The following is a 16,777-nucleotide window of genomic DNA, read 5'->3' as shown; positions in this document are numbered from 1 at the left end:
ATCATGAAGTGAAAGCCATCCTCTCTTGGGGAATGCTGATTTTTAGTTAGCTTTGCGACACTATCAAAAATAAATTTAGGATTGTTCTTATTCTCTTCAATTAAGTTGTACAAATAGGATGATTCGAGCAGCAGTGATCTTCGATATTGCACGATACTGTCTTTCCATTTCAATTTTCTGGAAGCTTGCTTCAGAGCTCGGGTATTTTCTGTATTCCAGGGAGCTAGTTTCTTATGACAAATGTTTTTTGTTTTTAGGGGTGCGACTGCATCTAGGGTATTTCGCAAGGTTAATTTTAGTTCCTCAGTTAGGTGGTTAACTGATTTTTGTACTCTGACGTCCGTGGGTAGGTGGAGGGAGTCTGGAAGGGCATCTAGGAATCTTTGGGTTGTCTGAGAATTTATAGCACGGCTTTTGATGATCCTTGGTTGGGGTCTGAGCAGATTATTTGTTGCGATTGCAAACGTAATAAAATGGTGGTCCGATAGTCCAGGATTATGAGGAAAAACATTAAGATCTACAACATTTATTCCATGGGACAAAACTAGGTCCAGAGTATGACTGTGGTAGTGAGTAGATCCAGAGACTTATTGGACTAAACCCACTGAGTCGATGATGGCTCCGAAAGACTTTTGGAGTGGGTCTGTGGACTTTTCCATGTGAATATTAGTCACCAAACATTTTAATATTATCTGCCATGACTACAAGGTCCGATAGGATTTCAGGGAACTCAGTGAGGAATGCTGATACGGCCCAGGAGGCCTGTAAACAGTAGCTATAAAAAGTGATTGAGTAGGCTGCATAGATTTCATGACTAGAAGCTCAAAAGTTGAAAATGCAGTGTTTTTTGGTGGGGTTAATTGAAATTTGCTGTCATAAATGTTAGCAACACCTCCTCCTTTGCGGGATGCGTGGGGGATATGGTCACTAGTGTAACCAGGAGGAGAGGCCTCATTTAACACAGTAAATTAATCAGGCTTAAGCCATGTTTCAGTCAGGCCAATCACATCAAGATTATGATCAGGGATTAGTTCATTGACTATAACTGTCTGGAAGTGAGGGATCTAACATTAAGTTGCCCTATTTTGAAATGTGAGGTATCACGATCTCTTTCAATAATGGCAAGAATGGAGGAGGTCTTTATTCTAGTGAAATTGCCAAGGCGAACACCGCCATGTTTAGTTTTGCCCAACCTAGATTGAGGCACAAACACTGTCTGTCTGTCTGTCTGTCTGTCTGTCTGTCTGTCTGTCTGTCTGTCTGTCTGTCTGTCTGTCTGTCTGTCTGTCTGTCTGTCTGTCTGTCTGTCTGTCTGTCTGGATAAGGCATGTCTGTCTGTCTGTCTGTCTGTCTGTTTGTCTGTCTGTCTGTCTGTCTGTCTGTCTGTCTGTCTGTCTGTCTGTCTGTCTGTCTGTCTGTCTGTCTGTCTGTCTGTCTGTCTGTCTGTCTGTCTGTCTGGATAAGGCATGTCTGTCTGGATTAGACCTCCCGAGTGGCACAGTGGTCTAAGGCACTGCATCGAAGTGCTAGCTGTGCCACCAGAGATTCTGGGTTCAAGTTCAGGCTCTGTCGCAGGAGCCTCCAGCCTCCAGCCCACGACCTGGAGACCCATGTGGCGGCACACAATTCGTCGTCCGGGTTAGGGGAGGGTTTGGCCGGCAGGGATGTCCTTGTCCCATCGTGCACTAGCGACTCCTGTGGCGGGCCGGGCGCAGTGCACGCTGACACGGTCGCCAGATGTACGGTGTTTCCTCTTACACCTTGGTGCGGCTGGCTTCAAGTGGGCATTGTGTCAAGAAGCAGTGCGGCTTGGTTGGATTGTGTTCTGGAGGACGCACAGCTCTCGACCTTTGCCTCTCCCTAGTCCGTAAGAGAGTTGCAGCAATGAGACAAAACTGTAATTACCAATTGGATACCACAAAATTCAGGAGAAAAAGGGGTAAAAAAAAAGAAGACATGTCTGTCTGTCTGTCTGTCTGTCTGTCTGTCTGTCTGTCTGTCTCTGTCTGTATGGATAAGGTCTGTCTGTCTGAATAAGGCCTGCCTGTCTGTCTGAATAAGGCCTGTCTGTTTGGTCTGCATGGATAAGGCATGTCTGTCTGTCTGGATAAGGCCTGTCTGATAAGCCTGCCTATCTGTCTGTCTGGATACGGCATGTCTGTCTGTCTAGACGAGGCCTGTCTGTCTTTCTGTCTTAATAAGGCCTGTCTGTCTGGTCTGTATGGATAAGGCATGTCTGTCTGTCTGTCTGTCTGTCTGTCTGTCTGTCTGTCTGTCTGTCTGTCTGTCTGTCTGTCTGTCTGTCTGGTCTGCATGGATAAGGCATGTCTGTCTGTCTGGATAAGGCCTGTCTGATAAGCCTGCCTATCTGTCTGTCTGGATACGGCATGTCTGTCTGTCTAGACGAGGCCTGTCTGTCTTTCTGTCTTAATAAGGCCTGTCTGTCTGGTCTGTATGGATAAGGCATGTCTGTCTGTCTGTCTGTCTGTCTGTCTGTCTGTCTGTCTGTCTGTCTGTCTGTCTGTCTGTCTGGTCTGCATGGATAAGGCATGTCTGTCTGTCTGGATAAGGCCTGTCTGATAAGCCTGCCTATCTGTCTGTCTGGATACGGCATGTCTGTCTGTCTAGACGAGGCCTGTCTGTCTTTCTGTCTTAATAAGGCCTGTCTGTCTGGTCTGTATGGATAAGGCATGTCTGTCTGTCTGTCTGTCTGTCTGTCTGTCTGTCTGTCTGTCTGTCTGTCTGTCTGTCTGTCTGTCTGTCTGTCTGTCTGTCTGTCTGGATAAGGCCTGTCTGTCTGTCTGTCTGTATAGATAAGGCCTGTCTCGATTAGGTCTGTCTGTCTAGATAAGGTCTGTCTGTTTGGATAAGGTCTGTCTGTCCATATGGATAAGGCCTGTCTGTCTGTCTGTTTGTCTGGATGTGGTCTGTCTGTCTGTCTGGATAAGGGCCTACAGTAAGTGACGTATTGAAGAAGTGATTGTGACAGGATGGGGAGAAAGAGGTGTGGGGTCTGAACGAGTGATGGGGGAGAAAGAGGAGTGAGATCTGAAAAGCATCTTGACCCAGATTAACACTACATCTAGACCCAGATTAACCCTACATCTAGACCCAGATTAACCCTACGTCTGGACCCAGATTAACCCTACATCTGGACCCAGAGTAACACTACATCTGGACCCAGATTAACCCTACATCTGGACCCAGATTAACCCTACATCTTGACCCAGATTAACACTACATCTGGACCCAGATTAACACTACATCTGGACCCAGATTAACCCTACATCTGGACCCAGAGTAACACTACATCTGGACCCAGATTAACCCTACATCTGGACCCAGATTAACACTACATCTGGACCCAGATTAACACTACATCTGGACCCAGATTAACACTACATCTGGATTTAGATTAATCCTACATCTGGACCCAGATTAACCCTACATCTGGATTTAGATTAACACTACATCTAGACCCAGATTAACACTACATCTGGACCCAGATTAACCCTACATATTGACCCAGATTAACCCTACATATTGACCCAGATTAAACCTACATATTGACCCAGATTAACCGTACATATTGACCCAGATTAACCCTACATCTGGACCCAGATTAACACTACATCTTGACCCAGATTAACCCTACACCTGGACTCAAAATGATGTTGAATGAATAGGCTTCTGTGGACTCAGTAGAGTCTGTGTCCAGGAAACAGACCCTAAATTAATCAAATAGACCCTTAATGTACAGATGTAAATTTGTTGCATGTCAGTAGTTTTCAGTTGCCTTTTTTTTCAACAGGAAGGTCTCACCACCACTGCTGGTACAATATAAGTACTCTCTTTTAACAGGAGAGGGAAAAATAGAAATTAAAGTTGTTGGCATGACTTGGTGTTGTTGGACCAGAGTTTTTCTTTCCGTTTCTTTCATCCATTTGTGATGAACAGAGCTTCTAAAACAATAACATCTCCCATCTAGTGGAAACAAAGGCCGCGTCCCGAACGACACCCTATTCCTTATTATAATAGCCATACTTTTGACCAGGGCCCTACGTAGTGCACAGGATAGAGAATAGGGAGAATGCCTTTTGAGACGCACCCAAAGGAGTCTTGATTAGATTAAGGCTTTTCTAATGGAGCCAAGAGTTTAGACTATATTTTATTTGAGTGAGCATTTTCCATAGTGTTGATTAGCGCTCTGCTTTTTAAACTTTGTTAACTTTAACGAGGCGACTGTCCACCGAGGGCCAAGTACAGGACGAAGTTTGGGTTTGCTTTAACTGAACTTTGAGGGTGTTTGGGCATTTATTCACATCTCAGCATAACACCTAAACGTTAGTTTTGCATTAGCCTCGTACGCAGGTTCACATTCCTTCATTAGCCTTTATACCCAGGCTCACATTCCTTCATTAGCCTTTATACCCAGACTCACATTCCTTCATTAGCCTTTATACCCAGGCTCACATTCCTTCATTAGCCTTTATACCCAGGCTCACATTCCTTCATTAGCCTTTATACCCAGGTTCACATTCCTTCATTAGCCTTTATACCCAGACTCACATTCCTTCATTAGCCTTTATACCCAGGTTCACATTCCTTCATTAGCCTTTATACCCAGGCTCACATTCCTTCATTAGCCTTTATACCCAGGCTCACATTCCTTCATTAGCCTTTATACCCAGGCTCACATTCCTTCATTAGCCTTTATACCCAGGTTCACATTCCTTCATTAGCCTTTATACCCAGGTTCACATTCCTTCATTAGCCTTTATACCCAGACTCACATTCCTTCATTAGCCTTTATACCCAGGCTCACATTCCTTCATTAGCCTTTATACCCAGGCTCACATTCCTTCATTAGCCTTTATACCCAGGCTCACATTCCTTCATTAGCCTCAGACCCAGGCTCACATTCCTTCATTAGCCTTTATACCCAGGTTCACATTCCTTCATTAGCCTTTATACCCAGGCTCACATTCCTTCATTAGCCTTTATACCCAGGTTCACATTCCTTCATTAGCCTTTATACCCAGGTTCACATTCCTTCATTAGCCTTTATACCCAGGTTCATATTCCTTCATTAGCCTTTATACCCAGGTTCACATTCCTTCATTAGCCTTTATACCCAGGCTCACATTCCTTCATTAGCCTTTATACCCTGGCTCACATTCCTTCATTAGCCTTTATACCCAGGCTCACATTCCTTCATTAGCCTTTATACCCAGGCTCACATTCCTTCATTAGCCTCAGACCCAGGCTCACATTCCTTCATTAGCCTTTATACCCAGGTTCACATTCCTTCATTAGCCTTTATACCCAGGTTCACATTCCTTCATTAGCCTTTATACCCAGGCTCACATTCCTTCATTAGCCTTTATACCCAGGTTCACATTCCTTCATTAGCCTTTATACCCAGGTTCACATTCCTTCATTAGCCTTTAGACCCAGGTTCACCATCACAACCCACAATACAAGCTTGTTTACTACGATATTTGTAAACAAAGTAAATTTAAACAAACACTATAGCCTGGGTTGGACTGGGCTATTAATTAATCAATCAATCAATCAAATGTATTTATATAGACCTTCGTACATCAGCCGATGTCACAAAGTGCTGTACAAAAACCCGGCCTAAAACCCCAAACAGCAAGCAATGCAGATGTAGAAGCACGGTGGCAAGGGAAAAACACCCTAGAAAGGCCAGAACCTATTAGAGACCAGACCTGTCCTCTAGTCTAGCAGTGCTGGACTGGACTGGACCATTAGAGACCAGACCTGTCCTCTAGTCTAGCAGTACTGGGCTGGACTGGACCATTAGAGACCAGACCTGTCCTCTAGTCTAGCAGTACTGGGCTGGACTGGACCATTAGAGACCAGACCTGTCCTCTAGTCTAGCAGTACTGGACTGGACCATTAGAGACCAGACCTGTCCTCTAGTCTAGCAGTACTGGGCTGGACCATTAGAGACCAGACCTGTCCTCTAGTCTAGCAGTACTGGGCTGGGCTGGACCATTAGAGACCAGACCTGTCCTCTAGTCTAGCAGTACTGGGCTGGACCATTAGAGACCAGACCTGTCCTCTAGTCTAGCAGTACTGGACTGGGCTGGACCATTAGAGACCAGACCTGTCCTCTAGTCTAGCAGTACTGGACTGGACCATTAGAGACCAGACCTGTCCTCTAGTCTAGCAGTACTGGGCTGGGCTGGACCATTAGAGACCAGACCTGTCCTCTAGTCTAGCAGTACTGGGCTGGACTGGACCATTAGAGACCAGACCTGTCCTCTAGTCTAGCAGTACTGGGCTGGGCTGGACCATTAGAGACCAGACCTGTCCTCTAGTCTAGCAGTACTGGACTGGACCATTAGAGACCAGACCTGTCCTCTAGTCTAGCAGTACTGGGCTGGGCTGGACCATTAGAGACCAGACCTGTCCTCTAGTCTAGCAGTACTGGACTGGACCATTAGAGACCAGACCTGTCCTCTAGTCTAGCGGTACTGGACTGGACCATTAGAGACCAGACCTGTCCTCTAGTCTAGCAGTACTGGACTGGACCATTAGAGACCAGACCTGTCCTCTAGTCTAGCAGTACTGGACTGGACCATTAGAGACCAGACCTGTCCTCTAGTCTAGCAGTACTGGGCTGGGCTGGACCATTAGAGACCAGACCTGTCCTCTAGTCTAGCAGTACTGGGCTGGACTGGACCATTAGAGACCAGACCATGGTTCAAGTACTATTCAGAATCTTTTCAAAAACGTTATCTGGGCTTGATTGAGCTTGCCTGGCACAATGGAACGAATAGACTAGTTGTAAACAATGTAAACGCCACCCATCTAGCATTCCACGCAGGCTAAAGAAAGATTTAGAATACTATTTGAACCCAGGTCTGTTTAGAGGCCTGCTGCTACTTCGATCAACAGCTTTCTGGGCATCAATTACCCACAGTCCTCTTGGTGAACTTCCTGTCCTGCCTGATCTAATGTTTACCCCACCGGATATAAATCTCAGTGTATGTGTTATAGTTTGTGTGTCGGTGTAGGTGAGTGCCAGTCTACTTGATGTGCTGTTCTAATAGATACATCAGTCCACGATGTCGTGACCATGTCCATTATATCACATATTTCAATTCTAAACATTTCCATATTTTAACTAAGTCATGAAAATGGGTATTTCTCGTTATAACATTTATGAGCATATTTTGTATATTTTTTTTTAAATATTTTTTTTTATAAATGAAAATAAAAACAGGAATTCCCCAAAAACCCATTTAAAATGTCTCCATTCCACACCAAGAAGGGGATCTTTGTTGTGTGTTGTATGACTCTGGTGAGTCTGCCAGATAAACAAAGATTACGACGGAATTATTCAGTCTTTAGGGAATATAAACATGTTTCGCCCAGTTCTACAGTCACTGTTGCATTGAGAGGGAAAAGCATATGTCAGCATCCCAGATGGCACCCTATTCCCTATATAGTGCACTACTTTAGACCAGGACCCCCATAGAGAATAGGGTGCCATATGGCACAGATGCTATGTTTTCTTCTCATGACTTTTAGTCCGTTGTTTAACTGGAATTTAATTCATTACATTTTTAACGAGGAGAATTTAATACGGTGCTTGATTTCATTAAAGTGGTTGTGGAACCTCATATATATATATATAACATACAACATATGTCTTGTATTTGGAAAACTCTTCTGATTCCCACCATGTATTCAGCCTAACAGGTGGTGGTGGGGGGGATTGTAACACATACTAATTAAACACATATAATGGTGTTGATGATCTGGGTAAGGTGTTAGTCCTACTGTGTTACTGGCATGGTAGACGCTCTGCACATGAGCCTTTCTCTTCAACGTCCCAACCATATCAAAACTTTGAGAATCACCCAAATAAAGTGTTTACCTAGGGTCTAGAATCCATCTTAGGATCCGCGTTATAGCGCGTGTGAAATGTCAAAGGGGTCCATTTTCCCGATTTGAGCCGACATATGCAATGTTTACCGTCTCCGCGAACACTGGAACATTGCAGTTTAAATATCGATCGCGCTGTAGGAGTGTTAAAGGGTTATTATCTTTGGTAGAGGACACCGTTCTCCATTATGAAGCCTCACTACATGATAATCACATTGGAATGTTACAGAAAGGGAAGCTACCGTCTGTTCATACATCTTTTCCATGAACCTATTGAACTGTCTCCATATCCCAGAGAGGTTGTAAAGACAGACATTATGAAGAGTAACTCTTTGGGTTGTGGTTGGAGAGACTTGTTGTGTCGCCTCTCCCAGTTCTGTCTGACTGTCTGTCTCTCTGTCTCTCTGTATCTCTGACTCTCTGTCTCTCTGTCTCTCTGACTCTCTGTCTCTCTGACTCTGTCTCTCTGTCTCTCTGTGTCTCTGTCTCTCTGACTCTCTGTCTCTCTGTCTCTCTGACTGTCTGTCTCTCTGTCTCTCTGTCTCTCGGTCTCTCTGTCTCTCGGTCTCTCTGACTCTCTGTCTCTCTGTCTCTCTGACTCTCTGTCTCTCTTTCTCTCTGACTCTCTGTTTCTCTGACTCTCTGACTCTCTGTCTCTCTGTCTCTCTGACTCTCTGTCTCTCTGACTGTCTGACTCTCTGACTCTCTGTCTCTCTGACTCTCTGTCTCTCTGACTGTCTGACTCTTTGACTCTCTGACTCTCTGACTCTGTCTCTCTGACTGTCTGTCTCTCTGACTCTCTGTCTCTCTTTCTCTCTGACTCTCTGTCTCTCTGACTCTCTGACTCTCTGTCTCTCTGACTCTCTGACTCTCTGACTCTCTGTCTCTCTGTGTCCAGTGTGATAGGTGCAGATGCAGGAAACGGTATCCGTGTGTTCCTCCCTGACATAGGGATGTTTTTAGCGGGGCTGGCCTGCTGGCTGCTGTGTCGTAGTCTGTTTCAGAAGAGACCGCCAGAGGACATGGCCCAGGACAACACTGACTACGAACCGGAGGGAGAGGTGAGTGGAGGGAGACGCACGCACGCGCACGTAAGCACGCACGCACGCACACACACACACACACACACACACACACACACACACACACACACACACACACAATGGGAGAAAAAAAGTTAATTATTTAAATTAAACCTATTTTTCTGTTATAAAAACTGTTTATCTATTTAATCTACATTTATTGATTCTCTTAACAATGACTTCACTAGTTCAGGTGGGCCACTAGTTCAGGTGGGCCACTAGTTCAGGTGGGCCACTAGTTCAGGTGGGCCACTAGTTCAGGTGGGCCACTAGTTCAGGTGGGCCTCTAGTTCAGGTGGGCCACTAGTTAAGGTGGGCCACTAGTTCAGGTGGGCCACTAGTTCAGGTGGGCCTCTAGTTCAGGTGGGCCACTAGTTCAGGTGGGCCTCTAGTTCAGGTGGGCCACTAGTTCAGGTGGGCCACTAGTTCAGGTGGGCCACTAGTTCAGGTGGGCCACTAGTTCAGGTGGGCCACTAGTTCAGGTGGGCCTCTAGTTCAGGTGGGCCACTAGTTAAGGTGGGCCTTCGTTTCAGGTGGGCCACTAGTTCAGGTGGGCCTCTAGTTCAGGTGGGCCACTAGTTCAGGTGGGCCTCTAGTTCAGGTGGGCCTCTAGTTCAGGTGGGCCTCTAGTTCAGGTGGGCCACTAGTTCAGGTGGGCCTTCGTTTCAGGTGGGCCACTAGGTCAGGTGGGCCACTAGTTCAGGTGGGCCTCTAGTTCAGGTGGGCCACTAGTTCAGGTGGGCCACTAGTTCAGGTGGGCCACTAGTTCAGGTGGGCCACTAGTTCAGGTGGGCCTCTAGTTCAGGTGGGCCACTAGTTCAGGTGGGCCACTAGTTCAGGTGGGCCACTAGTTCAGGTGGGCCACTAGTTCAGGTGGGCCACTAGTTAAGGTGGGCCACTAGTTCAGGTGGGCCACTAGTTCAGGTGGGCCACTAGTTCAGGTGGGCCACTAGTTCAGGTGGGCCACTAGTTAAGGTGGGCCACTAGTTAAGGTGGGCCACTAGTTCAGGTGGGCCACTAGTTAAGGTGGGCCACTAGTTCAGGTGGGCCAGTAGTTCAGGTGGGCCACTAGTTCAGGTGGGCCACTAGTTCAGGTGGGCCACTAGTTCAGGTGGGCCACTAGTTCAGGTGGGCCTCTAGTTCAGGTGGGCCACTAGTTCAGGTGGGCCACTAGTTCAGGTGGGCCACTAGTTCAGGTGGGCCTCTAGTTCAGGTGGGCCACTAGTTCAGGTGGGCCACTAGTTCAGGTGGGCCACTAGTTCAGGTGGGCCTTCGTTTCAGCAACCAAAGGAAAGGACGGGTTCTCAACAACAATGACAAAAATCATGAGAGTGGCTTACCAAGAAAAACTTCCAAAAGGACGAGGTAGCTCCCTTTAATCCATTGTACAGGATGAGAACAGGCGACTGGCGTTTCGATTGTCTTCCTCAGAGTGACCTGACCATTGCATTTAGCCCCTATTTCGAGCCTAGTGGCCCATTGATACACAACAATGTAAACAAATTATAATGATCATGTGTTTCGAGGTAAACGACACATTATAGAACCAGATAATACAAATAAAAAGAGAAATAGTGTGTCTGGTTAATCAACAGGCCATGTCAAAATATACATAGGGGATATTTTGGTGTCTGTGAATCCGGAGACACAGAGACCACAAAAAATCAAGGCAACGACATTATAGAAATGAGGAGAGTGAAAAATCCTTGTTTAGCCCCTTAAGGATCCACAGAGTCTCAGGTTTACTGACAGAATGTCTCTCTTTGTTTTAGTTTACGTACGATGTCATTTCCTCTCGGTAAAATCTGGACGATGTCACATCCTCTTGGGGAAATGTGGATGATGTCATCTCCTCTTGGTGAAATGTGGATGATGTCACCTCCTCTTGGTGAAATGTGGATGATGTCATCTCCTCTTGGTGAAATCTGGATGATGTCACCTCCTCTCGGTGAAATCTGGATGATGTCACCTCCTCTTGGTGAAATCTGGACGATGTCACCTCCTCTTGGTGAAATGTGGATGATGTCATCTCCTATTGGTGAAATCTGGATGATGTCACCTCCTCTTGGTGAAATCTGGATGACGTCACCTCCTCTTGGTGAAATCTGGATGATGTCACCTCCTCTTGGTGAAATCTGGATGTGTTCTATGGATACAAAGCACAGGGAGGAAGGTACCCATGGTTGGCCATCTATGACTGGCAAGGCAGACGAGTGAGATTCAACTCCAGGTTCTGCCCCCTACAAGATGACGTCTGGCTAAAGGGGGGCAGTCCTCTGCCAACGAGCAAGACTCTTCAGAGCAATAGTGACTCTGAAACCTCCCAAACCAACTCCGCTTTTTTAGGGGCCAACCTGCAGGAAGACGAGGCGGGGCTCGAGGGGGAAGTCCACCACCTGAGGAGGTCCAATCAGAACGCAACAAGAACTTTCGGTGATCAACATATCACCAGAGACTCTCACTGATGCCCAAGTGCCAGTCCTGAGATATCACCAGAGACTCTCACTGATGCCTACGTGTCGGTCCTGAGATATCACCAGAGACTCTCACTGATGCCTACGTGTCGGTCCTGAGATATCACCAGAGACTCTCACTGATGCCCAATATGTCAGTCCTGAGATATCACCAGAGACTCACACTGATGCCTACGTGTCAGTCCTGAGATATCACCAGAGACTCTCACTGATGCCTATTTTGCATTAAAAGGTGACACTTTCGAATTTGTTTGCCAATACCATTTAAATTATTTATTCTGTCCTATTACGAAACCACCATGTAATGACAGTGTTTAGAAACTAAGATGCATCTGCCAACCACCATGTAATGACAGTGTTTAGAAACTAAGATGCATCTGGCAACCACCATGTAATGACAGTGTTTAGAAACTAAGATACGTCTGGCAACCACCAAGTAATGACAGTGTTTAGAAACTAAGATGCATCTGGCAACCACCATGTAATGTCAGTGTTTAGAAACTAAGATGCATCTGGCAACCACCATGTAATGACAGTGTTTAGAAACTAAGATGCATCTGGCAACCACCATGTAATGACAGTGTTTAGAAACTAAGATACGTCTGGCAACCACCATGTAATGACAGTGTTTAGAAACTAAGATGCATCTGGCAACCACCATGTAATGACAGTGTTTAGAAACTAAGATGCATCTGGCAACCACCATATAATGACACATGGTGATTGCCAGATGCATCTTAGTTTCTGAACACTGCAAATACCTGGTGGTTGCCAGACGTATCTTAGAAACTAAGATGCATTGCTGATATTGCTGATTTTAATGCACAAACAACTTTTACTTTAAAGTTTAATTTTGTGCCTTATGCTAATTTGAGTCACTCTTTTCTCTTATACCGATAGAGCATTATTTTACTAAACTGGCCCACAAATCCTCTTAACAAGCAGGTCATATCAGTAATTATTGACACAATGCTTGGAAGGAACTGAAAGACAATCCAGATATTGTGATATAAAATGCTGAAAACGGAGGGTCTATTTGTATTTGAATGTATTATGGACCCCCATTAGTTCCTGCCAAGGCAGCGGCTACTCTTCCTGGGGTTTATTATGGATCCCCATTAGTTCCTGCCAAGGCAGCGGCTACTCTTCCTGGGGTTTATTATGGATCCCCATTAGTTCCTGCCAAGGCAGCGGCTACTCTTCCTGGGGTTTATTATGGATCCCCATTAGTTCCTGCCAAGGCAGCAGCTACTCTTCCTGGGGTTTATTATGGATCCCCATTAGTTCCTGCCAAGGCAGCAGCTACTCTTCCTGGGGTTTATTATGGATCTCCATTAGTTCCTGCCAAGGCAGCGGCTACTCTTCCTGGGGTTTATTATGGATCCCCATTAGTTCCTGCCAAGTCAGCAGCTACTCTTTCTGGGGTTTATTATGGAACCCCATTAGCTGTTGCCAAGGCAGCAGCTACTCTTCCTGGGGTTTATTATGGACCCCCATTAGTTCCTGCCAAGGCAGCGGCTACTCTTCCTGGGGTTTATTATGGATCCCCGTTAGTTCCTGCCAAGGCAGCAGCTACTCTTCCTGGGGTTTATTATGGATCCCCATTAGTTCCTGCCAAGGCAGCAGCTACTCTTCCTGGGGTTTATTATGGATCCCCATTAGTTCCTGCCAAGGCAGCAGCTACTCTTCCTGGGGTTTATTATGGATCCCCATTAGTTCCTGTCAAGGCAGCAGCTACTCTTCCTGGGGTTTATTATGGATCCACATTAGTTCCTGCCAAGGCAGCAGCTACTCTTCCTGGGGTTTATTATGGATCCCCCGTTAGTTCCTGCCAAGGCAGCGGCTACTCTTCCTGGGGTTTATTATGGATCCCCATTAGTTCCTGCCAAGTCAGCAGCTACTCTTCCTGGGGTTTATTATGGATCCACATTAGTTCCTGCCAAGGCAGCAGCTACTCTTCCTGGGGTTTATTATGGATCCCCATAAGTTCCTGCCAAGGCAGCAGCTACTCTTCCTGTTTTGTTTTATGGATCCCCATTAGTTCCTGTCAAGGCAGCAGCTACTCTTCCTGGGGTTTATTATGGATCCCCATTAGTTCCTGCCAAGACAGCAGCTACTCTTCCTGGGGTTTATTATGGATCCCCATTAGTTCCTGCCAAGGCAGCGGCTACTCTTCCTCGGGTTTATTATGGATCCCCATTAGTTCCTGCCAAGGCAGCGGCTACTCTTCCTGGGGTTTATTATGGATCCCCATTAGTTCCTGCCAAGGCAGCAGCTACTCTTCCTGGGGTTTATTATGGATCCCCATTAGTTCCTGCCAAGGCAGCGGCTACTCTTCCTGGGGTTTATTATGGATCCCCATTAGTTCCTGCCAAGGCAGCAGCTACTCTTCCTGGGGTTTATTATGGATCCCCATTAGTTCCTGCCAAGGCAGCGGCTACTCTTCCTGGGCTTTATTATGGATCCCCATTAGTTCCTGCCAAGGCAGCAGCTACTCTTCCTGGGGTTTATTATGGATCCCCATTAGTTCCTGCCAAGGCAGCGGCTACTCTTCCTGGGGTTTATTATGGATCCCCATTAGTTCCTGCCAAGGCAGCGGCTACTCTTCCTGGGGTTTATTATGGATCCCCATTAGTTCCTGCCAAGGCAGCGGCTACTCTTCCTGGGGTTTATTATGGATCCCCATTAGTTCCTGCCAAGGCAGCGGCTACTCTTCCTGGGGTTTATTATGGATCCCCATTAGTTCCTGCCAAGGCAGCGGCTACTCTTCCTGGGGTTTATTATGGATCCCCATTAGTTCCTGCCAAGGCAGCAGCTACTCTTCCTGGGGTTTATTATGGATCCCCATTAGTTCCTGCCAAGGCAGCGGCTACTCTTCCTGGGGTTTATTATGGATCCCCATTAGTTCCTGCCAAGGCAGCGGCTACTCTTCCTGGGGTTTATTATGGATCCCCATTAGTTCCTGCCAGGGCAGCAGCTACTCTTCCTGGGGTTTATTATGGATCCCCATTAGTTCCTGGCAAGGCAGCAGCTACTCTTCCTGGGGTCAAAACACATTAAGATACTTAAATTACACGTAAAAGAAACTGCATATCTACAATACAAAATGTATTATAGCACCATACAACAATATTACAACGTACAGTGCCTTTGGAAAGTGTTCATACCCCTTGACTTTTTCCACATTTTGTTACATACCAGCCTTATTCTAAAATTGATTAAATATTCTTTTTTTTCAGCAATCTACAAACAATACCCCATAATGACAAAGCAAAAACTAGTTTAGACATTTTTGCAAATTCATGACAAATAAAAAACAGAAATACCTTATTTACATAAGTATTCAGACCCTTTGCTATGAGACTCGAAATTGAGCTCAGGTGCATCCTGTTTCCATTGATCATCCTTGAGATGTTTCTACAACTTCTTTCGAGTCCACCTGTGGTAAATTCAATTGATTGGACATGATTTGGATAGGCACACACCTGTCTATATAAGGTCCCATAGTTGACAGTGCATGTCAGAGCAAAAACCAAGCCATGAGGTCGAAGGAATTGTCCGTAGAGCGCTGACAAAGGATTGTGTTGAGACACAGATCTGGGGAAGGGTACCCAAAAAATTCTGCAGCATTAAAGGTCCCCAAGAACACAGTGACATTCTTAAATGGAAGAAGTTTGGAACCACCTAGTCTCTTCCTAGAGCTGGCCGCCCTGCCAAACTGAGCAATCGGGGGATAAAGGCCTTGGTCAAGGAGATGACCAAGAACCTGATGGTCACTCTGAGAGAGCTTCAGAGTTCCTCTGTGGAGATGGGAGAATCTTCCAGAAGGACAACCATCTCTGCAGCACTCCACCAATCAGGCCTTTAAGGTAGAGTGGCCAGGTGGAAGCCACTCCTCAGTAAAAGGCACATGACAGCCCGCTTGGAGTTTGCCAAAAGGCACCTAAAGACTCTCAGACCATGAGAAACAAGATTCTCCGGTCTGATGAAACCAAGATTGAACTTTTTGTCCTGAATGCCAAGCGTCACGTCTGGAGGAAACCTGGCACCATCCCTACGGTGAAGCATGGTGGTGGCAGCATCATGCTGTGGGGATGTTTTTCAGCAGCAGGGACTGGGAGACTGGTCAGGATTGAGGCAAAGATGAACTGAGCAAAGTACAGAGAGATCCTTGATGAAAACCTTCTCCAGAGCTCTCAGGACCTCAGATTAGGGTGAAGGTTCACCTTCCAACAGGACAATGACCCTACGTACACAGTCAAGACAACTCAGGAGTGGCTTCGGGACAAGTCTCAATGTCCTTGAGTGGCCCAGCCAGAGCCCGGACTTGAACCCGATCGAACATCTCTAGAGATACCTGAAAATAGCTGTGCAGCAACGCTCCCCATCCAACCTGACAGAGCTTGAGAGGATCTGCAGAGAAGAATGGGAGAAACTCCCCAAATACAGGTGTGCCAAGCTTGTAGCGTCATACCGAAGAAGACTCAAGGCTGTAATTGCTGCCAAAGGTGCTTCAACAAAGTACTGGTTAAAGGGTCTGAATACTTATGTAAATGAGACATTTCATTTTTTGTATTTTTATAAATTAACAACAATTTATTAAACCTGTTTTTCTTTGTCATTTTGCTGTATTGTCTGTAGATTGTTGAGGGGGAAAAAACAATTTAATCAATTTTAGAATAAGGCTGTAACGTAACAAAATGTGGAAAAAGTCAAGGGGTCTGAATACTTTCCAAAGACACTGTACGTGTGTGTAGAGTGCGTGTGCTAGCACTTGTGTGTGTCTGTACGTTTGTGTGTGTCTGTACCTGCTTCACAGTCCCTGCTGTTCCATAAGGTGTATTTTATCTGTTATTTAAATCTAATTTTACTGCTTGGATCAGTTACCTGATGTGGAATAGAGTTCCATGTAGTCATGGCTCTATGTAGTGCTGTGCACCTCACATAGTCTGTCCTGGACTTGGGGACTGTGAAGAGACCTCTGGTGGCATGGGTGTCCGAGCTGTGTGTTAGTCATTTAAACAGACAGCTCGGTACATTCAACATGTCAATACCTCTCATAAACACAAGTAGTGATGAAGTCAATCTCTCCTCCACATTGAGCCATGAGAGATTAACATGCATATTATTAATGCTAGCTCTCCGTGTACATTAAAGGGCCAGCCGTGCTGCCCTGTTCTGAGCCAATTGTAATTATCCCAAAGTCCCTCTTTGTGGCATCTGACCACGTGACTGAATAGTAGTCCAGGTGCGACAAAACGAGGGCCTGTAGGACCTGCCTTGTTGATAGTGTTGTTAAGG

At 46.0% G+C, this 16,777-nt stretch overlaps 1 protein-coding gene across 1 annotated transcript in view; it reads left to right on the top strand.

Annotated features, from left to right (window-relative positions):
• Positions 1-16,777, top strand: part of LOC129814522 (piezo-type mechanosensitive ion channel component 2-like) — a 160,752-nt gene that overhangs the window by 65,252 nt on the left and 78,723 nt on the right. The window contains exons 5-6 of the mRNA XM_055867708.1: positions 8,819-8,981; positions 11,404-11,406. Coding sequence (XP_055723683.1) covers positions 8,819-8,981; positions 11,404-11,406 — 166 coding nt within the window. The remainder of the gene's footprint in view (positions 1-8,818; positions 8,982-11,403; positions 11,407-16,777) is intronic.

This window comes from Salvelinus fontinalis, chromosome 17 (genome assembly GCF_029448725.1).
Source record: "Salvelinus fontinalis isolate EN_2023a chromosome 17, ASM2944872v1, whole genome shotgun sequence".
In the NCBI taxonomy this organism is placed as follows: Eukaryota; Metazoa; Chordata; class Actinopteri; order Salmoniformes; family Salmonidae; genus Salvelinus; species Salvelinus fontinalis.
This window is presented reverse-complemented; position numbering and strand designations above follow the sequence as displayed.